Source organism: Spermophilus citellus, assembly GCF_964194105.1.
Source record: "Spermophilus citellus genome assembly, chromosome: 4".
In the NCBI taxonomy this organism is placed as follows: domain Eukaryota; kingdom Metazoa; phylum Chordata; class Mammalia; order Rodentia; family Sciuridae; genus Spermophilus; species Spermophilus citellus.
The window spans coordinates 150,457,424-150,482,030 of NC_138185.1; the positions used below are offsets into that span (position 1 = coordinate 150,457,424).

General features: G+C 41.5%; 1 protein-coding gene across 3 annotated transcripts in view; it reads left to right on the forward strand.

Moving 5' to 3' along the window:
- SAMD4A (sterile alpha motif domain containing 4A) overlaps nt 1-24,607 on the forward strand; it is a 206,588-nt gene that overhangs the window by 934 nt on the left and 181,047 nt on the right. For 2 of the 3 annotated variants that reach the window (XM_081290934.1, XM_081290933.1), the window contains exon 2: nt 1,172-1,811. In XM_081290934.1, the coding sequence (XP_081147060.1) occupies nt 1,616-1,811 (196 nt within the window). In that variant the 5' untranslated portion in view covers nt 1,172-1,615. Of the gene's footprint in view, nt 1-1,171; nt 1,812-24,607 lie in introns of those variants that run through there. The other variant, XM_081290935.1, reaches the window with a different exon arrangement.

Below are 24,607 nucleotides of genomic sequence, written 5' to 3' on the forward strand. Positions count from 1 at the left end.
GTCACTGGGGTTCCTTGCCCCTACACCCGAGAAGTTCTGGAAATCGGGTAGCAGGAGTCTGGGAGCGAGCCGCCCCGCGATGGCCGAGCCGTTGGGCTCTCCGCCCCGCTGGCGGCGGCAACCACAGCCGAGATAGAACTGGGGGAGTCCCCGAAGCCGAACTTTCTTCTTCGCGGTCGTTGGGGGGCGTGTGCGGATGGCGGTGATCTGCATTCCCCGCCGTGCCGCCCTGCTGCGGGTAGAAGCGTTGCTGCAGGCTCTGGCTGACTCCGTGCTCCGCGTGCTCCCGCAACCCAGCGGCCTCGGCCTGGGACGCGCAGACGAGGCGCTGGGCCCTACCGACCCGCCCGTGGGCGGCGGCGGCGGGGGCAGGATGCCTAAAGCATACACGCGCGTACACACACAGGCGCGCTCACGCACGCACACGGCTGATCGCTCCAGGCAAAGCAGGCCCTGGGAGACCTCCCGGGTGGGCTTGAGTAGCGCGGCGCAGCGCTGGGGAGCCAGGCTCTATGCTGCACCGCCGCCCGCTGGGCTCAGAGCTTTGGGTGGGGAGAGTTTATTTTTGTCGCGAGCTGCTGCCGCGGCTGCTCACGGCCTAAATCCAGAGGGGCGCCTGGTGGTGGAGATGCTGGCTGTTGCTGTAGATGGAGCTGCAGCCGCTCGGCTGCTTCTCGGGAAGAAGGAGGAGGAGGAGGGAGGAGAAGGAGGAGGAAGGGGTAGGAGGAGGGAGAGGTGGAGGAGGAGGAAGGAACTCGGGCTGTCGTTGCCTCCGCCTCTGCTTTGCGTTAGCCCCCACCCCCACCCCCGCGCCCCTTTGGAGCCGCAATGCAAGTTTTCTGAGCGGGGAAGATCTGTTGCTGGTGCTGGCGTTCGCTGCACAGCTCCTGAAGCCACCCCGGGTGGGGCGTTGAGGGGAGCACTAGCCGTTCGCAGCCGCAGCAACAGGAAGCTGCGGGGTCTCCTCGTGCACCTGGAAAAGAGGCTTCTAGCCATTCCCCGCTCGGGAATAGCCCATCTCCCGCACCAGGGTGCGGACCGGCGGCTGGTATTTGCGGGACTCAACCTCTGCGGGACGCCCCCACCCACAGCCACCCTCTGAAGCACTCGTCCCCCTGGGCGCGCTCCTCCACTGGCGGAGGTCTCACTGCAGCTCTTTCTCTTCTTCCAGTGGTGATCGCCGCTCGGGAATGCGGGTGTGAAGGGTCCGAGCTGCCACCCAGCGGGGAGAAGACCCCGGGACGCCGGAAATCACCATCCCGAAGCTACGAGAAGGGGGGAAAAGAGAGCGTTCTTCATTCAGTTGTGTGCCTTGTGAGGGATTTTATTTTCAAAATAGTTATTTTATTTTATTTTATTTTTTAAAAAGAAACATTTCCGGGCTACTGTCTGTCATCGTCTCCGGGGAAATCAGCCAGAACCACCGGAACGTAACTGAAACCAGACAAGAGAGGCAGGAGCCGAGGCAGTACCTGCAGCGTCCGGGCACCAGAGCCACCTTGGAACCAGAACGCGTCTCCGGTGGCCGCGGGGCTGCGGCTCCGCCAAACTTTGGGGCGGGCGGGGCGGGTAGGGGCGCCGAGGGGCTTTGTAGACTGAGGGCGGCCCCCTAACCATGATGTTTCGCGACCAGGTCGGGGTGCTGGCGGGCTGGTTTAAGGGCTGGAACGAGTGCGAGCAGACTGTTGCGCTGCTGTCGCTGCTCAAGCGCGTGAGCCAGACCCAGGCCCGCTTCCTCCAGCTCTGCCTGGAGCACTCGCTGGCCGACTGCGCCGAGCTGCACGTCTTGGAAGGCGAGGCCAACAGCCCGGGTAAGTGCGCGGCCACCGCGGTCCTGCCCCTAACCCAGTCTCGCCGCCTGGGGTCGGAGCCCCGCCCCTCGACCGCCTTCGGTGGGGACCCGGACGGCACCCGCCCTGGGGCCCTTGACATATGCCCCTTCTCCCCACACCCGGTCCTCGCCGCCTACTTACCTCCGCTGGCTGCTTTGGTGTTTTGCCCACTTTGAACTCCTCAGTCCATTCCGTGTGGTAGCTACGGTAGCATGAATGATTGATTTTTCTCTCATGCAGTTTCCTGGGAAATAAGTAAGTCAGGTCACGTAGAGTCTGGATTTTCTGGGCTTCCACCCGTCCCCCTCCCTTCTTCTTTTGGGCAACGTGGTTCTGGATTTCAGCAACACATGAAGAAGCCCGGGACTGCCCTTCAGCAGCCAAGCTCTGGTTAGGCTGTATGAAGAATACCTGAAAATGCAATTTTATTTTTCTCTCCTCCCACTCCCCACACGAATATTACGGTTTTAGAGGTTTGTCTTCAGAATAATATATAGATGTTACAGACTATTAAGATGACATTTGCAGTACGGATATGATGTGGCTTCACTTACTGGTCATGACGTTATACATATTGATAGGGACCTTGTTGGAAGAGCAGGCCATGAATTGGGTTCCTTAGTCCTTTTTGTTAGGAAACTTTCCTGCGTAATAGAATAGAATTGTTTCACATTACCCTGCTAGTATTTACAGACACCTCAACTAGTAAGAAAGTGACTATACTCCAAGGTCCAGCAGTTTGCCATTTGCTCATATGGGTGGTGACAGACTGAAATTATATCCTGGTAGTAAGGGGAGACTGGGGGTGGGGGAAAAGTCTGATGGTTGTGATTTTGGATGGGGAAATTCTAAAGTTCATGCTGCTGCTGGAGGGTGAACAGAGCCCCCAGTGTTATGCAGAGAAAAGAATGCAGGGTCCTCTTCCAGCTGTTCCATGTTAGAGCTGCTGGCCTGCAAGGAATAGGAAGAGGTCTGGGCTATTTGATGACAAGGTCCTGTCCAGTCATGGAGACTTGGGAGACAGTGAAGTGAGTGTGCCTTCAGAGTAGCAAGAGGAGAGCCAGCCTCTTCCTCATTCCTCCTCCCTGGTATGGTGCTCATGATGCTGAAGAAGCTAGAATGGGATGTTTCCATATATAGAATCATAGGGTGGAAGTGACTGCTGGAAATTCTCACTGGCCTTTTCCTGACTGCACCCAAAGGATCCTGCACTGCCAAGTATGGAGGGTCTTCTGAGGGAGATTCCATTCATCCCAAGCCTGACAGCTCACACAGTTACTCCAGGGTGGCAACAGAAGGGCCCCCTTTGGTTGAGTTCCACATTTATAAATAGTAGAAGGGCCAGCCTTCTTCCTTAGGGTGTAGAAACATAACTAGGTAGGTAACTGATGATACACTCTGTCTGCTTCTGTCTTTAATGCCAATGGGTAGCTCAGTTTACTTGCTTGGTTTTGCTTTCTCAGGTTTGACCAACAAGATTATATAAACTTTTTCATGCTGTAGAATGTTAAGAATTTAAGTACAGTCATTTATATGTTGAATGCTCGACTTTGACTCATGTAGGGACTGTTTAATGATAATCATCTTCATGTTACTTAAATGACGAGCAATATTTTTTTTTTCCTTTTGAGTAATGCAGAGGATTTTTTCCCAGTATAGCAGTTATCGGTTTAGTGAGTAATTAGATGTATAGTATTAAAAACGAGTGACTTAGTTTAAAAAAATATAATTCAACAAAATTCAACCTCTGTGATTTTAAAAAGTCATTTGGAAATTTTTCATTTAACCATACTTGTTTACAATGCCTACCTATTTGTCCTGCTAAATGATGCAGAAGTACAAAATATAGAAACATTACGTAAGGTGGGGACCATCTACCAGTTTCTGGATTAATCATTCAGCCTAAACATTTTGCCTGCATGGAAACCTTTGTACTTGTTTTGTTGCGTGGCCAGGACAGAAAATCACTAGGGAGGTCATATGATGGTCTAGTTTACTTTTGGAGGGTAGGCATCATAAAGAGCATCAAGATTTGTTCCAGCATACCTGTTGTGCCTTTCTGCATTTCTGGAACTTAGCCAAGAACCAGGAAGGAGGCAAAAAATGTCCACTTAGCAACACTAGCAGAGTAGATGGCATAAAAATCCAGAGAAAACTTGAGACACCCCCCCCTTTCAAAACATTCTTACTTTTATTCTAAACACAATCCTAACATTTTTTTTAATTTAAAAAATAATCCTTAGTGTATTGGGAATAGTACATTTAGAATAGGGTGAGAGTCTGCTGTAATCAGCAGTGAAAAGTGACCCCCTGATAATCTGACAAGAAGGAAAGAGAAAAACTATAACTTCAGACACAAGAATTGGAGCACAAGCCCTGAAGGCTTTGAACTATTAAGGTGGGAAACCTTAATTGACCCTGCAGGCATCTGTTTTTGATGATATAAGCCAATAATTTCTACTTACTAAAGCAGACTACCAAAAGAGAGCATTTTAAAAAATACACTTCTTAAGAAGCTGGGGAAGTGTTCAATATACTTGGGAAATATTTACACCCAAGATAATTAACCTCCAAAGCTGTTCTTACCAATTCAGAAAACTCGGCTGTGCAGAATGACTCATTCATTGAGTGGCTGAGATTTCTCGTACCAAAGTCATCCAGTATTATTTATTTTGTAATCATCAATTAAAACATAGCATTTATTCTAGTGTTTAGAGATTTTAAAACTTGGTAAATGGGAACCAAATTCATATCTGGGGTTTGATTCAGTTTTAAAAAAGAAAAGAAATAAATAATTAGTAATTGTGTGAATTTGGTTGTTTTTTGCAGGACTCTATATTTAAATCAAGAGAGAGCCTGAACATTAAACATGGTTTATCTGAGATCTGTGGGATGTGTTTTATTTTATTTATTTATTTATTTATTTTATTTTTTTTTTTTGTTTTTTGTTTTTTTTTTAGAATTTTAATATTTACTTTTAGTTTTTCGGCAGACAAACATCTTTGTTTGTATGTGGTGCTGAGGATCGAACCCGGGCCGCATGCATGCCAGGCGAGCACGCTACCGCTTGAGCCACATCCCCAGCCCTGTGGGATGTGTTTTAATATTTACTTTTCATTTTCTTAAAGTTACTGAGAATCCAATGATTCACTGTTTGATCTTTTGCCTCAGGTTCATGGTTATCAGAGATCCAAAGAAAATAGTTGTCTCAGTCCCTACTATAGTTTGGTTCTGTAATGACCTTTGAAGGCCCATGTGTTAAAAGCCTTAGTCCTAGCTTGGCTTAAAGGTATGCAACCTTTAAGACATAGGGTCTAGTAGGAGATCTTGGGGTCATTGGGAGCATGCCTTTGAGGGGGACAATGAGACCCTGCCCCTTCCTCTTCTTCTCTGAGTCCCTGGCCATAAGTTGAGTAGTTTTGCTCTGCCATTATATGCCACCAAAGGCCCAGAGTAATCAGGCCAACCTGTCGTGGACTAAAATCTCTTGAACTGTGAGCCACAATAAACTTCTCTCTTTAGAAGTTTGTTATCTCAAGGCATATGTTATAGTGATGGAAAACTGACCAACACAGTCCCTATGGATGTGTGTGTGTGTGCGCGCGCGCGCATGTGTATTTTTCTTTTTCACTCCAGATGTGGTCATTGGATATTGGTCATGGTCATCTCTCTAAGTTGAGGCTTGCTTCCAGCACTTCATAACTTTAGAAAGGGCCCCCCCTTTTTTTAGATCACAAATGGAGTAAAGTAGAAGAGGTTTTTCTGATGATATGAATAAGATCTTATTTGTAATTCTTTAATTCATTTATGCATTCAACAAACATTTTCTGACTGCCTACTATTTTTCTGGCTCAGTCTTACACAATGGGAATACAGAGGTATCTTACTGTATTTCATGACCTGGTACATGATATATAACTCTCAGTGTTAAGTCAATAACTAGTATAATATCATAGGTGCATAAATATGGGATTAAATTAAAAGTATGGAGGAAGGAGTGCTGGGGGCATTGTGAATCTAGCAGCTAATTGCTGGAAGCAGGGGTCCAGAAGATGTGTTTGATTAGAGTCTTGGTTGGTTTAGTATGTAAAGAGGATAGTAGAGAACAAGCAAGAAGATATTTTCCAAGCAGGAAAAAAAATTTATAAAAAGCATTGATTTGTAAAAGGGACTGGCTTTGTGCAAGAAATGGTAAGTTCAGACTGGCTGAAAGAATATAGAGTGCTGAGTTCTAAAGAGCAGCAGTTAGAAGTAGAAGCAATGTGTGTACACGACTTTTGCCAGCCAAGGAATTTAGAGTTAATCCCTCAGAGATGATAAAGATCAGAAGAAGACTTTAAGACAGGGGCCTGCTGCAAATGAAGAGGAAGAGTTAAAAGATGAATAGGGTGTGCGTGTGTGGTTTGTGGGTCATGTGGGTTATGCAGTGTTTGATGTGGGGGGGGTGGATTAGGAGGTGTCTGTGTGTGGTAGGGGTAATGTGTCATGTATGGTACGTGTGAGGATTATGGTTTATGGGTGTGGGTGTATATGCTGAGTGTTGTATTCACGTATTTGTATATTTTTAGGGAAGAGTTCTCCTGGTACGTGCATGGCTCTCAGAGAGGCAAAAATGGAATAAGAGGCAAATGAGTTCAATTTCTGTTTTGGCCTCTGGTGGCATTGTCTTGGGGCATCAGTGTACTGGGGCTGTGGGGAAGAAGGATTGAGAAGGAAAGAGAAGTATTGTTCAAGTGTCTGTGTATACCCACAGGAGCGCATAATTTATGGAAGATTCTTGGAGTATAGATTTTGAAATTCATCAGACTAGGCTGATTAATTTTTGAGCCTCAGTTTTCTCATCAGTAAAAATGATGGTTTTGGGGGAAAAAAAAAAAAAACCTTGTTATGATCTGGAAGGTCCTTGTTAATGACCCAGCAAGGATCTATTTCATCCTTCAGGTTTAATGTGGAATTGATATAAATGGTATTTTCCTAAATGGTCAGAAATCTTTTCATGTGAGGAATCTTGAAGAAGAGATTAGGGAGGACTTGGAACCCTAAAAAGATAGTGCTGTGTTCTACCTACCATTTACCTTCATTGTTCTACTCTATCATGTTGGGTCCTTAAAAAAAAAAAAAAAAAAAAAAAAAAGCAGGCAGCCTGACCCAGTTTTCTCAAATAACTTGTCAACACTTTTTTCTTCAGTTGGTGAATGTGAAAAGAAAAAAATCATTTGGTTGAATGAAATATATAGGGGCCCTCTATATGAAATCCTGTTCACTGAGGGTGCTATAATTTTCTCTGGGTTGGTCTGGGACGACTGAGCAAGTTGCTGATTGTGAATTGTAGCAGGTTATACACATTCGTACTCTTTGTTGTGAATTATTTGGATTTAGTTGTTTAGCTTAGTTGCTCAAGGGCTTCAGCCACTGAGTATGTGTTATAAACAGGCCTCATCAAAGCAAGTACGAGGCAGACAAGCTTCACAACAGTCAGATTGGCTTGTTGATGGTTAAGTAAACAAGTGGGGGCAAATGGAGGTTGGGGGTGCTGAGAAGGAATTGAAAACTGCTCCATCTGTCTGCTGAGGGGTAATTCTGAAGAGACTTAACAACAGGAGACAGGGATACACTGCTTCACCTTGAGGGGAAATTGGGGAGTTGTCTCCATTCATCAGTGAAGTCCTGTAAATCCAGTTGCTAGGAAAAGTGTGGGGTGCATAGAAATCTTTGTCCTACTGTAATCACCACTTTTTCATCCCCCCTAATCATTCCTTCTAAGGCCTGACTGAGCTCATCCAATTCACATAGATTAAGATGCAGAATGAGACGTCTCCTCTGAGCTATTTTTTGCTTCCATGGTAGCCACCTGAGGCAGGATTCTCCCCAAGAAAGCAGAACTTTCAGAGTAGGAACCGAACATTCTTTTGGTTAGCTACTCGAGGCATGGGCCTTGCTCTGAAGGCAGCACCCTGAGAACCAGTTTGGGGTTCCCAAGAACTAACCTGTTTTTATGTAGGAGCCTGTGACTCCTTGGAACTCAGAAGTTGATTTCTGGCTTTTGTTCCCACTCCACATATCAACATTTTACTACAGTTTTTCTGATTTTAGTTTATGAGGGGGAAAATATCAGCTGGTTCTGTGGTTTCTTTTATGTGGTAGATATTACCATAATGATGGTACCTGATGATCAGTATCCTGAAAAAAAAATGTGGGGCTAAGTTCTTGAGTACATATACATTCACCAGTTACCCCAACAGAGAGCTGGGTGCTCTGCCAAAGGGTGAAGTCAGTGTAATAGTTCAGCTCAAGGAGCTTACACTCAAGTTGTGGAGGTTAAACAAACACAGATGTAATGCTTAAACCATCAACAGTTGCTAAATGGTGTTATTTTGATGAGAGAACCAAACTGGAGTCAAGTGAAAGGCCTCCCTTTCACTCACGGTGACTTAGGTTGTGCAAGAAGCTGAAGCAAGCCTGGCCTGGTGGCACATGCCTGTAATCCCAACAACCTGGGAGGCTGAGGCAGGAGGCTCATGAGTTCAAACCCAGCTTCAGCAAAAGTGAGGCACTTAGTGCCTCAGTGAGACCCTGTGTCTAATAAAATAGGGCTGGGGATGTGGCTCCCCTGAGTTCAATCCCCAGTATCCAAAAGAAAAAAAAAAAAAAAGAAGAAGAAGAAGAAGAAGATGAACAGAAGATGTCAACCTGATTGTGGCATTTGAAACAAGTGCTTAGGGCTCACAAGATTCTTGCCTTTTTAATACCAGTAATGCCAGTTTCACTTGGAAAACCATGCAAGTGTCATGTCAGAGGCAGGCTTCCTGAGCCTTCGAAGGATAAATATGAATAGGTTAGAGAGAGGGAAGCATGAAGCATATTGTCCACTAGGTATTATCTCTTGATGAATGGAGGAAGGAACATCCCTGAGTCAATCCAAACACATGATTTCTAACATTTAAAGGTAGGAAAACAAAACCTCTGGGCACTTAATATTTTCACCCCTTGTAAGCATCCATAAACTTCTGAGACTTGGTTGTAGTCCTCTTGGTTCCTCCCAGTAGGATACTTTTAGGATACTTTGATTAGACTTGTGTTAAGCAATAATATCTAAAATACTTAAAGGAAAACATAAACGTGTCAGACCAGTTCTTCTCAAAATTTAATGTGCATACAAATCACTTGGGGATCTTGTTCCTGAAAACTCTGATTAAGGAAGTCTGTAAGGAGGCCTGACCTGCAGTTGTAATAAGCTCCCAGGTGATGTTGATGCTGTGGGTCTGTGGATCACCTCTAACCTCGACTGTTAGAGGTGACTTGGTGCGGTGGCTTTTAAGTCTTATGGATGTGGATCAGAAGGTTTTCATTGGTAAATGAAAACTTACATGAAAGCTGTGGGAAGCAGATGCCTGCAGTCTCCTCCTCTCAACCCTAACTTTCCAGGGAGGGTAGTTTGAAAATCTGTGGCTGAGCATGGTCCCCAGTCTGTGAGATGAAATACTGATTGACAAAGCCGTGGCCAGCAGATCTGGGATTAGAACTGGACTCTCCTCAGTTCAATGCTCTTTCCACCATCTCAACTTCAATCTAATGTCACTAACCTATTAGAGCCTTCATTTAGGGTCAGGTTTGAAGCTGACTCAGATGGTAGTGTTAGGATGGGGTTCATTTCTCTTTTGCCCACTTGAATTTTCTGCTACAAGAAAGGACATTTTCAGAGTTTCTTTTACAGTTTTAAGGTAGCTTTATATGAAAAGTGAACCATTCTTTGCTCTACTGACAACACGTGTCTGGAAGGTGGGGGGAAGAGAGGGACAGGACAGTGTGCTTCTGGTGACACTCTTCGGTCAGTCTTAACTGGTAATGTATACCAGACTCTCTCTGGCCTTGGAAAAACCCCACAGACTGCTTTATTCAAAGAGCATTTCTGTGATGCAAGTGTGTCTTAAAAATTGTCTTAAAAATCTTCTGAAGTGTTATATACATAAGCTCTGAGCGAGGCATGTTTTTTGTCTTTGTAGTGTGATCACTCATTACACTACTGAGCATTCTATATACCGCTTTCAGCAATAATTCACTGCCTGGTTCTTGGAACTATCTTTCACAGCTCCAACTGAGTCAGTGTTTGAGAACAGGAGAGCTGGACTCTGTCTCATTTCCCCTTGCTTTTTGGACATGTCCCTGCTGGAATTTCCAGGCATTCTAATGATCAGTGTCCCATGGCAAATGAGGCTCCTGGAAAGACATACTTATTTTTATATTTTAATTTTTTGCTGATGTTGTAGACTTTAAATTTGAGCTGGAAAGAGCAAGAATATCAGTTCCAGAGGCCGGATGGGAGAGATCTCTTCCCACTTCCCCAGCATACTCCCATAAAGTGCAATTATTAGAATTTCTGAAGCAGCCTATCCTGATCTGTCAGTACAATTTAAGTGTCTGTGAGCAGCATAAATACATACGTAACATTGCCTCTGCTGCATACATTTCTGTGTATGTGCACTGAACATGTCATTTTAACAGTTAAAATGTGTGACAAAAATGTCAATGTTAAAGCACTTTTGGATTTTTGAAGAGGTAAAGGAATCAGCAGCATCTACCCCTCAAGATAAAGACTACTGTCTCAGTTCTAAAAGGGAAAAGGTGGGAGAAAGGAGGTTCTATACATTGGTGAGGTTAACATTGGTTCTGTGCAAGATCCCATAAGAGCGTTTAAATAAGCTACCATGCTTTGTGAGCATTTGGATGAGAAAATAGGAGCCAGCATCAGTTTGTTAAGAATGGAAAGGATGGACCATGGTGAGCTAATGTCACTTCCTTTTTTCTAGGGGAATGGGAAAGGAAGGGAGATAGCATTCATGGAGAGACTGTATGCTCTGTAGATCACAGGAATTCTGCTGGGCATCACATATCTAAGTTTCAGCAGAGCCTTGATAAACCCCCATTTCCTGATGAATCAAATGGAGAGAAGTAGGGCAGGTGAGTCTAGCTGTGTGGATTTAGAGTGGCTTTGGTGACTGACAGGCCTGACTCTGGTGGCTGTCAGCCTGAAGGGAGGTCTCTGGTGTGCCTCAGGGCTCATGCATTCAACATCATTATTTGTGCTGATGGAGTGTGACTTAGCCTGGGGTCCCCAGGAGAGTGGAGCCTGAGGCAAGGGCTGGCTGTGCATTTGGTTTATTTGGGACACAGATCCCACGCAATGGGAAAGGAAGCTAGGTAGAGAGAAACAGGGAAAGAGGGAGAACCAATACAGTGTGTCATCAAGCTGGTCACTGCTGTGGGTTAGAATAGGTGTTGTGGTTCAGCAATAACATGCATGAAAAGAACTTTTGGTTTTTAGTAACCTTAGAACTTTGTATGAATGATGTCACCATGTGGTTGCCCCCCTCCTCTTTTTTTTTTTTTTTTTTGGTACCAGAGATTGAACACAGGGGTGCTTAACCACTGAGTCACATCCCTAGCCCTTCTTAATTTTTTATTTAGAGAAAGGGTTTTGCTAAGTTGCTTAGAGCCTCACTAAGTTGCTGAGGCTGGATTTGAACCTGTGATCCTCCTGCCTTAGCCTCCCAGGCTGCTGGGATGCCAGGTGTGTGCCACAGTACCTGTCAGTTGCCCCCTGAAATCTGGAGGGCAGTTCCCAGTACACAGTTTGAAGAGATGGACAAATCAGGATGTGGTCAGAAGAGAGAGGCTGGCTGGTGGGGACACCTGGAAGCCAGGATGAACTGAGAAGAAGACAACAGAGAACTGTCATGGGTTACTTGGGAAATTCCTTGGGCTTGGAGTTGAGGGGTTAAATTTTATATTTATGAGGCTGGCAGTGAGTAAAGCTACAGTTCATTTAGCTCAAAGTAAAGGAAAACTTTGCAATGATTAGAGCTTCCTGAACAATGGAAATATGCTAAAGAGGAGAGAGTGGCTTGGGTTTCATTTGTAGATGATGAGCCTTTAACATTGGGCCAGGCATAAAATAGTACTTCTAAATAAGACTGGCTCCTGTTTATTGAGTACATATATTATCTTACTTATTTATTCCAGCAACTCCTTTAAGATGGGGTAGGAGCTGCCATTATTCTGCTTGAAAACAAGCAGCCTGATTTCAGAGCAGTACACTGCCTTTCCATTGCAAAGATTAGTGCCTGTTTAGAAAAACAGCTGTGACATCTTAGGTGACTTCCAAAGTCCCTATTTCTTATATGAAGATAGGAAAACAAAATTATTTGGAACAGAAGAGAAAGAGGTAATACAAGTGAATGAATGAAAAAGTGAATGAGGAAAGGCGGTTGTAAGTCTTTAAATTATTTCTAGTATATTCCTCCTGTACTTCTTGGCTAGTCTGGGCCACAGATTTGTGTCTTTTTGTTTATGAAATACACCCATAGAGTAATTTTCAGTTCTTTTTTGAAGTTAACAGAGAGGTGAGTATAGGTCAATGTGAGAGTAGGTACCACACTTAAGACCAGATGCAAGCATTTGAATTGAACCAGGTTGTTTTGTGTCACCCAGAAGCAGTGATCAGCTCTGAGTGTGTCAGTTATTTAGGTAACTCACAAACACAGTCTAGATCTCCAAATCTTTTTTATTTTCTCCAGGTAGTTCTAAGAATGACCAGAGGATATTCTTTATATGGTACAAGTTACATATCCTTTATCTGAAATGCTTGAGACCGAATGTTCCAGATTTTGAAGTTTATTTTTTTTTCATTTTGAAATATTTGTGTAGGTTTTTCTGGTTGAGCAACTCTAGTCCAAAAGCTCCATATCCAAAATACATCAAAGTCTGAAACCTTTTGAGCACCAACAAGAGCATTTCAGAGTTTGAGTTTATGAATCAGAGATGCTCAACTTATAATAGCTTTTCTTATTTTGTCTTGTCTTTTCCTTTCTCATCTCTTTTATTCCCCTTCTCTTTCCCTTCCCTTTTCCTTTCTTTTCTTCTCATCTTTTCTTTTTCCTTAGCACTTTGTATGTGTCAAGCATTGTGCAGATAGCTACACATACATAATCCCTCTCCAATTATCGAATGAATGAATAAAAAAGCAGAATTAGGGTTTGTGAAAATCACATGTAATATATTACCATAGTTACATAAGGGGCTTATCACCCAGAGTCTTGCACATAGTAAGTACATAATAACTGATTTCTAAATTATATAAATTCCACAAAATATATAATATTTCCATTTTTCAGATGAGGAAACTTAGGCTTAGAGTGATTGGAAAAATGCTTAAGGTCACCCCAGTGTGTGTCTGATTACCATGTTGAATCTTTGCCACCTCATGAATGCTGAGGATCTATTCCAGTTCTTAGGTAAATAAAAGTGTTAGCATTTTTAAAAAAAGAACTTAAGGATTTTTAATGGTAGATTTAATCATTCATGCTAAAATTTTATATGTTTAATCTTGGAAGATTCTTTTCAGCTTTTCCATTTAAATATTCCTCTTACTTATTATATTTAAAGCTATGTAGCTTGTTGGGGTTTGACTTCTTTTTCCACTGGATTAAAAAAAAATCACATGAAGAGTGTTGATTCAAACATTTCCTTTAAGGAAAACTCATGGAATGGATGCTTCTGCTGCCTCTGCATGGATGAACTGGACTTGGGGAGGGAAGCAGGCTCCCTAATACCTAATGGCTCATGGCATCCTTGACTTTGACAAACTAGGAATCAATGTGCTGGGTCAGGATCTCCTTAGGACCTGGAATGGAGCAAAGCACCAACTTGAGGACTGTAAATTACAATGAGCTTTCCTATTGTTTGTAAATGGTGGACTATTTCTGAATATTAGTTTAGGAAAACATAATTTAAGATTGATCAAAACTAATTCCGCTTATTTCATTTTCTAGCAACATAAAACTAAGGAGGTAGAATAGACCCTATGTACTGCAGCTCCTTTGTTGAAGATCAAAGAAGACTGAGGTGTGCTGAGGTCAGCTGTGGGCACCTGTTGGCAGGAGAAGGGCTGGTATTATATCCAGTCACTTCCTGACTGCTTGTGACCCAGATTTTGGTGTCTCATAACTTTCTCCTGGCTGACTCAACCAGGAGACTGGTTTTGAATGACTTTTTGTGCTGAGAATGAGAGATTCTCCACCTGCATTTCAAAGACTGCATTCATTAAAGTGCTGTCCTTAAAGTTCTTTCCAGGACCCCCCTCCTTTTGTTTCTTTATTCACAATAAAGCATGGATTTGTTTTTATTGGATGACAACCAGCACTCGTATTTTGAAATCTCAGGGAGTTACAGTGTAGGAAGTTTTGGCTTGATTTTAGCATGTTTAACCACAGTTCCAGTAATGTCCTCTTGGTTTATGCAGAATCTGACTCAGCCACTCTCAAGTTATCCTAGATCCCAGCCTTGGCTGGTTGTCATTCATGACTGCCTGCCACCTGTGGGAGGAGATTTCATTCATTCATTGCATAATCAGTTTCTTACTGGATGTTTATTTGCACAGTGATGTGACCAACCAGGGGTCTTCTTGTCCCTTGTGCTCATCCTGAAAGTGTCCCTCGATCCTTTAGGGCTTGCTAGTTCATTGAATGTACCTTGTGCAGCCCTAGAAGGTATTGGTATTGTCCACTGTCTGACTACATTGTGTCCTAGTCATGTTTATCCTCCACCTCTCGATTTCATTCCTGAGACATAGGGGGTTTATGAAAGAAGGAATGAATGAATACAAAGAGATTTTCTCACAATCTAGGTGCCTAATCCCTAGTCCATAAAGGATTAGGCACCTAGAGTGTGAGAAAAATCTAAGCACATAAAGATTTCAATGGTATACAGGACACCACGAGAATCCACATGCTTTTTACTATGATGTGTGTGATAAAAGCTGATGAAATAGCTTTTAAGATGCTACTTTTCAGGCTCTTACAGAAGACCTGGGTTGAAGTCTCAGCATCATCTTTTACAGATGTGTTACTTCTAAGAAGTATTTAAGCTCTCTATGCCTCAGCTTTCTGGTCTGTGAAATGGAGTTTCCACTATGGAAGTCCCAAGGCTATTATCAGAATTATGTATGTGTAAGACTTTGTAAGCTCTATCATGTTATTAAAAAAAAAAGCAGGGTGTCATTATTCTCAAAGGACCAATTCAAACAATGAGATAAACATTTCAAGAATGTGGATGTTCAAAAGGTTCAGGAAAGATAACCATGGTTTCTTTTTCAGAGCTTTTGCTTGGTTAGCAGACCTGAAACAAATACATGGTTCTCTTGATGAGTACCAACCACCCCTGGACCTGGACCAAGGCCTGGATCTGATGATTCAATTGGGATTGTAAACTGTATGGTCTAAGGTCCCCGTGGATGGCCTGTCTGAAATTTGTCAGAGTTAAGTTCATTTCTGCTTTTGTCCTTTTAAATTGATGAGATCATCAGGAATGCTTTTCAAGTTTGAAGGATTCAAATATCAGTGCAAAAGAATTTCTTTTGAGGAGAGCTACATAAAACATTGTGTTATGACCACCGTATCCCTGCCTGTGAATATTTCAGTATGATTGTACAAGGAGTCATTTAACACACACCATAGGAATCCTATGCATTAATTGGTGGTTTGGATTCTTTAGAAATTTGTGATAATTTTTAAAAATTTATTTTAAAAAGGCAACCCTTTATAAAAGCTGTTATCCAGCCTAAAACCCTTTAGTGTGGAATTTTAGAGTATTTTTGTAAATCTCAGCTAAGCAAGAAAACAATCATGTTTTGCTTGTTATTCTCAAATATTATTTCCCCTTCTACCTTTTATCTAACAAGTTGGTCAGAAAAGGAGAATGGTTTCTTGTCATTGTTCTTTGTTTTTGTTGTTTTTAGCGAAACCTCTCAAATTTTCACATTTTCTCTTTGTGACAGAATAAGCTGTGTTAGCACATTTTCCAGATTATTGTGATATTTGCAGATGATACTGAAATTCTGAGTGATAAGGTCAAACTGGAGTCTTGTATGATTCTGCTATTAAGCTGCTGCTGGGTGATGTAGAAATAATTGTGCTGTGTGTGTTTAGTTCACAACATTTTTGACAGGAATAATTTCGACAAGAATTGCTGCTCTTTTACCTTCTCGATGAGACCAGAAAACTCCTAGAGTAAGAATAGGAGATGTTGGGGTATTTGATTGAACCCCTTAAGAGTTTACATAGTGAGTGGTGTTCATCAGCTGTTCAGCCCTTGAATAGAGCAGATATGTCTGTGTGAGACAAAGGAGGAAGTGCATTGCTGTCCCCCAGCTCCCACACTGCCTCTGCACATCACCAGCTCAGTGCTCAGCATGCTGGATTGAAATGACCATGTGATAGAGGAACCAATTCAGAGTACAGGGAACTGCAGAAATGGGACAACCAAATGCAGCTTGGGGTTCTGGATAGGATCCTGGGCTTGGAAACAATTGCCGTAAAGGACAGTATTGAGATAACTGGTCTTTATGCTACGGCATAATGTTATAGCAATGAAAAACTTCCTTAAGTTACAGTTATACCTTGGTCACACCAGGAAATGCCCTTATTATTAGGAGATGCATGTTGAAGGAGTGGAGGGATGTGGTGTTCACAACTCTGCAATGGTTGTATGTTAAGGTGATACAGACTCAGAATTGGTAATCTTGCTGAAAATTGTGCCATTAATTTAACTTTCATATAAGTTAAAAGATTGTTTATAAAAAATGAAAGATTTTAGCATTTAGTTATCTTTTTAGTGATCTTGCATGGGAAGATCAAGATCCCCCCCATGACTCCAGTGGGGGCAAGACTGGTATTTTATCACCTTTGTGTGGGGTTGGCCAGAAAAATTATAGTGCCCCTTGCTCTTACCAGTTACTCTTGAGCTGCAGAGGAGGGGCATACTAATACCATTTAAACTAAAACAAGTGTTCATGATGTATCTTCAAATGTAACTGGAGGTCCTATGTTTTTCTTTGCCAAACCTGGTAACCCTGTTCTGAAGCAGCAGTAACCCTCGTACCTGCAGAATGACTGGCACTGAGGAGGTGTTCGTCATGTGGAATGAGTGACATGCTTGTTGAGGGTTCTGGTCTGTGCTTTCCTGTTAGATAACACCCATTGTTTCTGGGCATGAGCAAGGACTTGACCTGCAGTTGGATTTGATCTTCTGCTTGTCCTTCTCCTTTGATTGATCTTTTTTTTCTTTGAGCTGATTTGAACTTTCTCCATTTCTCTGTAGTTGGTAGAGTCAGCTCAGTTATATTTCATACTAAGTTCCCCACATCCTGACACTCCTTGACAGTTTTAAGATCTTCTTCCAACACACTTGAGTAGAATGGATACTAGAATCTATTTTGACAGCTGTTGAAAATCTAGGCTGTTGTTACAGGAGGTTAAAGAGGTTATTTGTAACACTGTTATTATTCAAGGAACCTTTTGAAAAGGTGTGCACTGCAGTGTTCAGGCAAATAGTATTTTATAGGATTTAAATGACTTTGGTTTTCACAGTTAAATCATCATGCTCTTAAGAATGGTACACCTAGTAATATTTTACATTAATTTCCCCTACCAATGTAGTAATAGTACATTACTATTATCTCAATTGCCCCTGTTTTCTAAAAGACAAGTGTAGAGTCTTTACAGCCAGTCTATTGCCAGTTGTCCCATTGATAACCTTCCCTTTAAAAGTGACCTTGGGAAATTTCATAAGAAATGATATTTATAGTATTTTTTTGTCGTTGTTGTTGAGCTGTTAAAAGAAGTTTTGGTCATGTAACAGGTGGCTTCAGTTGGCCTCCTTACACTGAAATTTGATTCAAATAAGTGCTGCATTATTTTACCATTGGAATTGTGATTATGTGCTAGACTGACCTCATTTTTGGCAAATTGCACTTCAGTTTGGGGTTTAGAGTGTGGTGTCTTGCACGTGCAGGAGTAGGAACTCTTTACAGCTAAGACATAGCAGCTGAGGGCTATAACATCCAGGGTCTTCTTTCTGCAATAAGGAAATTTTATCAGAGGAACTGTTGTCTACTGAGTTTTAAGTAAGGGGCAACTGTTCAGATTAACTCTTTAGACTTGAATTTTCTTTGATCTCAGGCCCAAAGCACTAAAGAGGGCTCTGTCAAGTTCATTATTAGTATAGTGCTTAACACATAGTAGGCACTCCAAATAAAGTGCATTCAATAGAATGAGCTAAATAATTATGTTTGGGTTATTATTTTTAAGTATTATTTAATTACTTGCAATAGAAGACTTTTCAGTTATTGCCCTTTACCCAATTGCTTGGCAACACAATTAACATGTTTTCTGATTAAAATAAATGTTCTGATCTAAGTTTACACTTGATAGGATTTTAACATAAAGAAGTAGAAGCATTAATTGGGTGAAGTGGAGTTTGGCACATAAGCTATCTCTGATAAGTTTTTTAAAATATACTGTCTCCTGTGACTGAACGAATTTATCAAATTGTGCCAATCAGGTCCTAGCAAATTGGACAGAAAAATCTTTAAAAAGACAACATTCTTATAAGAATAGTTACATAAATTATCTAAATCCCACAGAATTGATTTTGTTCCCACTTTACAGATGAGGAAACCTGGGTTCGGAGTGGTTGAAAATGTGCCTAGGGTCACTGATGTTTCTGATCCCACATTGAATCTTTTCCAGAAAGATCAAAAAAAGAGAGAGAATATCACATAAATTATAACACCTAAAGTTCAATTTTTCATTTTCTCAAATATATTTAGAACTCTTTTTTATCATACATATACAAATAATTTTTACACACATGCATAAATAGCATATGAACATATTGTACAGTGGTGTGTGTGTACGTGCTGTTTTGTGAAAATATATATCCAACTGTCTTTCCATCCTAAATATGTCATTAGTATTTTAAAAATCATAATCATAATCATAACTTCTTGTACACTAGTATTTTAAATGACCGTGTAGCAGTACTCTTCCCCGGCTGGGCCTGAACATTCAGCTTGTTTCCAGTCTTTTACGGTGCCATCCTAAACATCCTTGCACGGATGGTCATTGCCTCAGGACATAAGCCTAGAGGTGTAATTTCTGGATCTTACATCCTGAAAATTTTGCAAATGTGGCATGTTAACCAGATCATCCTTCTGAGAGGTTGGGTCAATGAATGCTTGCTTGAACTTTTAAGGATGTTACTTCCTGTCCTCTTTTCTACAACAGTTTTTTTTTTTTTTTTATGGAAATCTTGTTGATTTGATAGAGTCTCACTTTGTTAATGGTACTTTTTTCATATATTTATGGTACAGTTATATTTTGTGTCCTTTTCTTCTGCCTCCTTTTCTATTACAACAATTGTTTTTTTTTTTCCACCAATTTATCAGCATTCTTTGTTGTACACATGGTTTCTTACACCATTTTGGCATGGTGTGATTTGATGTCTGGAAGTTTTAAACTTTTCTGTAGTCTTGATAGGAAAAAGATTTTTGAGTGCAAGGGATATTTCTATCAAAACTTTATTTTCGGGGGCTGGGGTTATGGCTCAAGTGGTAGAGTGCTTGCCTAGCCCATGTGAGACACTGGGTTCAATCCTCAGCACCACATAAAAATAAAGACATTGTATCCACCTAAGACAAAAAAAAAATATTTTTTAAAAAGTTTATTTTCGGGCTGGGGTTGTGGCTCAGTGGTAGAGTGCTTGCCTAGCATATGTAAGGTACTGGGTTTGATTCTCAGCACCACATAAATATAAATAAAATAAAGGTACATTGACAACTAAAATTTTTTTTTAAAAAAGTTTATTTTCTCACCCTGTGTGGTATTGTTTTCTAGAAGAAAGGAAAGGTAACTACTCAATTTTAGTTTAATCCTCTCAGAAGAGTGTTAGGTTATTATAACTTATTTACAGGCCTGGTGGTGCATATCTGTAATCCCAGTGACTCAGGAGACTGAGGCAGGAGGATCACAAGTTCAAGGCCAGCCTCTGCAATGTAATGAGACCCCATCTCAAAAACTTAGGCTGGGGTTATAGCTCTGTGGTAGACTGCCCCCTGAGTTCAATCCTTAGTACCACCATCCTCTCTCCCCAAAATATTATAAACTTCTTCTTTCTTTTTTTCATTTATTTATTTATTTATTTATTTTTGATTTTGGTACTGGAGAATCAAACCCAGGTTCACTTTACCACTGAGCTATATCCCCAGCTCTTTTTTAATTTTTTATTTTGAGACACAGTCTCAATAAGTTGCTGAGAGTCTCATTAAGTTGCTGAGGCTGGCCTTGAGCTTGCAGTCCTCCTGTCTTGGCCTCCCAAGTCTCTAGGATTATAGGCGTGTGCTACCCAGCCTATAAATTTATATATTGAGAATGCTCAAGTTTTTGTATTTACATTGTCTATTTGAACAGTATGCCAAAAAGTCCAAATTAGTATTTTTATCCTAGAAAGTTTTCATTTTGGAATTTGGTTTACTTTATATCAATTTGAGACACATCAGAGGTGGAATAAGAGTTAATTGGACCAATGATTCACTGTGTGTGAAGTTTTCAAAAACAGAGTAATTTGCATACTCTTCTAACAGTACTGCCTAGGGGTGGGGATGGAAACAATGGTGCCTAGGTCGCTGAAAGCTGTTGTTCTCTGGATCACACCTACTGGGTCAGAAAGCCTCCTGTGCTCACTCCACTGTGCCTGAATTTTATAGCCATATGGTATGGATGCTTTGGTTGGAATTTCCATGTTGGCATTTTTTTGGTCCATTCTGCATCAATTTGTATGATGGATGTAAGTAGCAAGACTCAAGTAGTAAGCAAAATTATTTAATGAGCCAAAGGATGCTAACATCAATTAGAGCCAGCATATATGTCCTTCCAGGACAGAATAAGGTGGCTTGTGTCATTCATTCATTCATTTTTATTTTTTGCTCATTCAGAACTATATTTTTTATAAAAAAAAGAACACATACAGTATTAGAAGTTGAGGATCCAGCTGTGTACAAGATATAGCTCCTTCCGCAATACAAAAGTAAAGTCAATTGCTTTATTTTGCATGATTTGTTAATCATAATGTCTTCACTCTAATTTTTACATAAGGCAGGGGTTCCCTACAATGAGCTGCTCTTACTCTAGATGTATGAATGGCTCATGTCTTCACATCTTCCAGCTCATATGTCTGTTTCTCAGGAAAACCTAACTGACCATCCTTATCCAAGCCCCTCATCCTGAATTATTTCATTATTGGTTTTCTTCCCCACATGACATATAACATTACATATCCATTTCTCATGTGAACCTTCCACTAGAATGCAAGGTCCATGAAAGGAGGATGTTGTGGGCTTGTGACTGGTTTTCTCTCCAGCGTCAGAAGTAGAATGCGGAGTATAGCACATATGCATTAAGTATTTGTTGAATGAACTCAGTGAATATCTGCACGCTCATGATGTGGCCACTAGCACTGTGTGTGGTAGTAAGTCCCATAAGAAAAACAAAGCAATGTAAAGGAACAGACAGTTCTTGAAAATGCCTAAAAATGTCCTGGGTTATAGGAAGCCAGAAGATACTGATGAGGTGACTTCCGTCTTCTCTCTCCTGAGTGTCTTTGTCTCCTCCTCTCTTCTCTCACTCCTGGCTGGTCATGGCCACTCTGACAGATGTGCAGAGTCTTTCTGAGGAGTGACATTATATTCTTTACATCACTGTCCCAGGAGTGGCATGAAAACTCAAATGTGGGCAACTTGTGGGCTTTGTCTTTCCTAGACTAGCAGGTAGCTGCTTTCCAACAGCTGGCCCCTCCCTCAAGTAGCCAGAGCCTGCCCCAGGTTTTGAGAAACAGCTGAACATCTGTAAATGTTCAAGGGCGCCTTATCATTGTTTTTTTTCTGTTTCAACAATAAAGATTCTGATCTTAAGTTCTCTGAGAAATGCATCATAGAAGGACTTAAAAGATTGAAAAAGCAGAGTTCCTTATCTTAGGCCTTGTCTTCCCCTCAAGTTGCTGTAATAGTTTGTCACTCAGGCCTTCCAAGCTCTTGGTCAGTGTCTCTCAAAGTAGCACCCAAAGAGGATGGATGAGGGACTGGCTTTGACGAGCTCCATGACTGATTTTTAGCACAGGATGACGTGGGTTCCCAGTATCCTGCAACACATGAGACACTTTCACACACGAGAAATCGTCTTGCCAGAATGCCACTAGTGCCCCCACCGAGAAATGCTGAGTCCAGCTCTATCCCAGGGCTCTCAGCAAGACTGGTCCTTGTCTCTAGGGAGGACTTCAGAAATTCGTGGGTGTATTTTTGGTTTTTACAGTATCAAGGAGTGGCTTGCAATGAGAATTTAGTGGGTGGGGCCAGGAATGCTAGATGTCCCACAGTGTTCAGGGCGACTTTCCTGCCTCCCACTGGACTTTCAATTGTCCACTAGGCAAGAGGGAAGTCAAAGCCCTATTGATAATCATCAGAGCCTAGAACTTACTTTGTAAGCAAAAGATACTTTTTGCACAACTTAAATGGAGGAAACCTTTATTTTATTCTGTTTTATTTGAGACTTTTTACCTACATTGTTTACATTGTCATCACTACTCGTGGTGTTGAAATTGACATTGGTCAGTGTGTACATGATGGCCTTCATAGTGACAGTAGCTTAGGGCAAGGATCTGACCACTTTGTGAGGTCTTCTAAAGATCTTGTGCCTGAACATTTACATATTATAATGTGAACAATATCTTCATGAGTTGTTTCCTTTTTATTTCATCTTTATATTACAACTAGGTCATTGCATTGATTTATTACAATTATATGCTGATTGGGTTATATTAGCTGTGGTTTTCATCTCAGTATGGTGAAGGGGCCTGAAGTCTGATGGAGTTGAAAACCTTTGCCTCTGATGTAACTTTGCAGCCCTATTTCTCACTGCTCTTCTCCGAGATCTCCATTCCAACTAAAGTGACTCACTACATGTGTTTCCTTTGTGTCCTCCATGTATGCTTTCAACTAATTGACTCTTCTGTCTCCAAGTTCCGCCCTCTCCCCATTTCACATCCCAATCATCATCAGAGCCCACCGCCTGGTGAGGTCAGCATCTGCCAGAGCTCTGTGACTTTCTGTTTCTTCCCAACTGTCCCAGCACTTATATGAATGCCTCATTCCACACTTAGCTACAGCCTGTAGCTTGAGGAACCTTTTCAAGATCAAGCTGTCTCTTCAAATAGTTTGGAAGCTCCTTCGACATGGTAATCTTGTCTTCCATTTCTCCCAGGCAGAATCTACAAACTCTTTATCTACATCAGACTCCCCATGCATTGGACCCATGGTCCTGCCTCTCATTTTGCTAATCCCCAAAGTGAACATTTTCATCTTAAGACATTTTTAAGTACAGAAAAGTAAAAGAAGAAAACTAATGTCCTCACTGATGCTGCCCCAGAGCCACTCTCTTCCTGGCATGCCAGGGTATTTCCTTCCATGATGCCTTCTCTGTATTTATACTTGTTTTTAACAAAATGAGAATCATGTACTTTATAGGCTTTGCATTTTGCTTCTTCCTACACATTTCACTTGATGCTATAGTATGAGCATTTCCCATGTCACTATTAGACTATTAGAAAGCATGTTTATGTTAAAAAGTAGAATGATATAATAAAATATTCAATACCAACATTCAACAATTATCAGTATTCTGTCATTTTGAATATGGGGGTTTGTGATGGATGTATACCATTCCATTGCTTGGATGATACCTAATTTATCTATACCTAATTTATCTCTGTTATTGAAAATTGAGATGATTTCTAGTTTTCTATATAAATAGATGTTGGAGTTTTTGTCCTTCTGGTCATAATTATTGTTCTTGCTTCCTGGAGAACTTAAGTAATTTCTTCATAATTAAGTAATTCTTGATTACCATTAGCTTCACATTCTAGGATTGTTGTTGTTGTTGTATTTCTAGTCTCATTGTAATTTTTCTTTTCTCCATCTATCAAGTATTTCCTATGTCAGCCAGAATGCGTCTCACATGAATTCTGATAACAAGTGATGTTTTTCTGTCCATTTTTAAAGAGAAGATAAAACTGAAAACTGGCAATGTAAGAAGATGGTATTTACCACCTTCTGGATTATATAAGGGGAATGCAGGAGGAAATGACTTCAGGAGAAATAATTTCTTATAAATTATCATCTTTGCCCTATGGGAAATTATTAATAGAATGCTTAATTTTGATTATAATTTTTTGGGGTAGTACTGGGGATTGAATTCAGGGGCACTCGACCACTGGGCCACATCGCTAGCCCTATTTTGTATTTTATTGGAGGTAGGGTCTCACTGAGTTGCTTACCATCTCGCTTTTGCTGAGGCTGGCTTTGAACTTGTGATCCTCCTGCCTCAGCCTCCTGAGCTGCTGGGATTATAGGCATTTGCCACTGTTCCCAGCTAAATGGTCCACTTTTAAAGGCAGGAATAGTGACCATCTAAACTAAAGTGTGCTTGGAACCAACGAGTGTCACTGTTTTTCTCTAGCTGATTTAACTTTCCATTTTAACAGTATGTTTAGTATTTAAAATACGACAGCCTTTTTAGGCCGGGAGGCCCTGCGAGCAGCAGCTCCTGAGGTGGTTTCCTAGACCTGGCTGTTGTGCTGGGAGGAGGCAGGGTGGAGTCAAGAGGAGGTGGGATTGCTGGTGCTAGTGGGAAAGAAGCAAGGATGACCATCATTCTTTGGGATTTCTCCTGCAGTATCTGCCAAAATCTCCAGACCAGATCATACGTAAGAAGATGACTCATGTAACTCCCCACTCAAAGAAAACGTCTTTATTTTTTCTATGACACAAATAAAATGTGGTTACTCTATTTAAAAGATTTTCAGAGATTTAAGATAGAGACCTATGACACAAA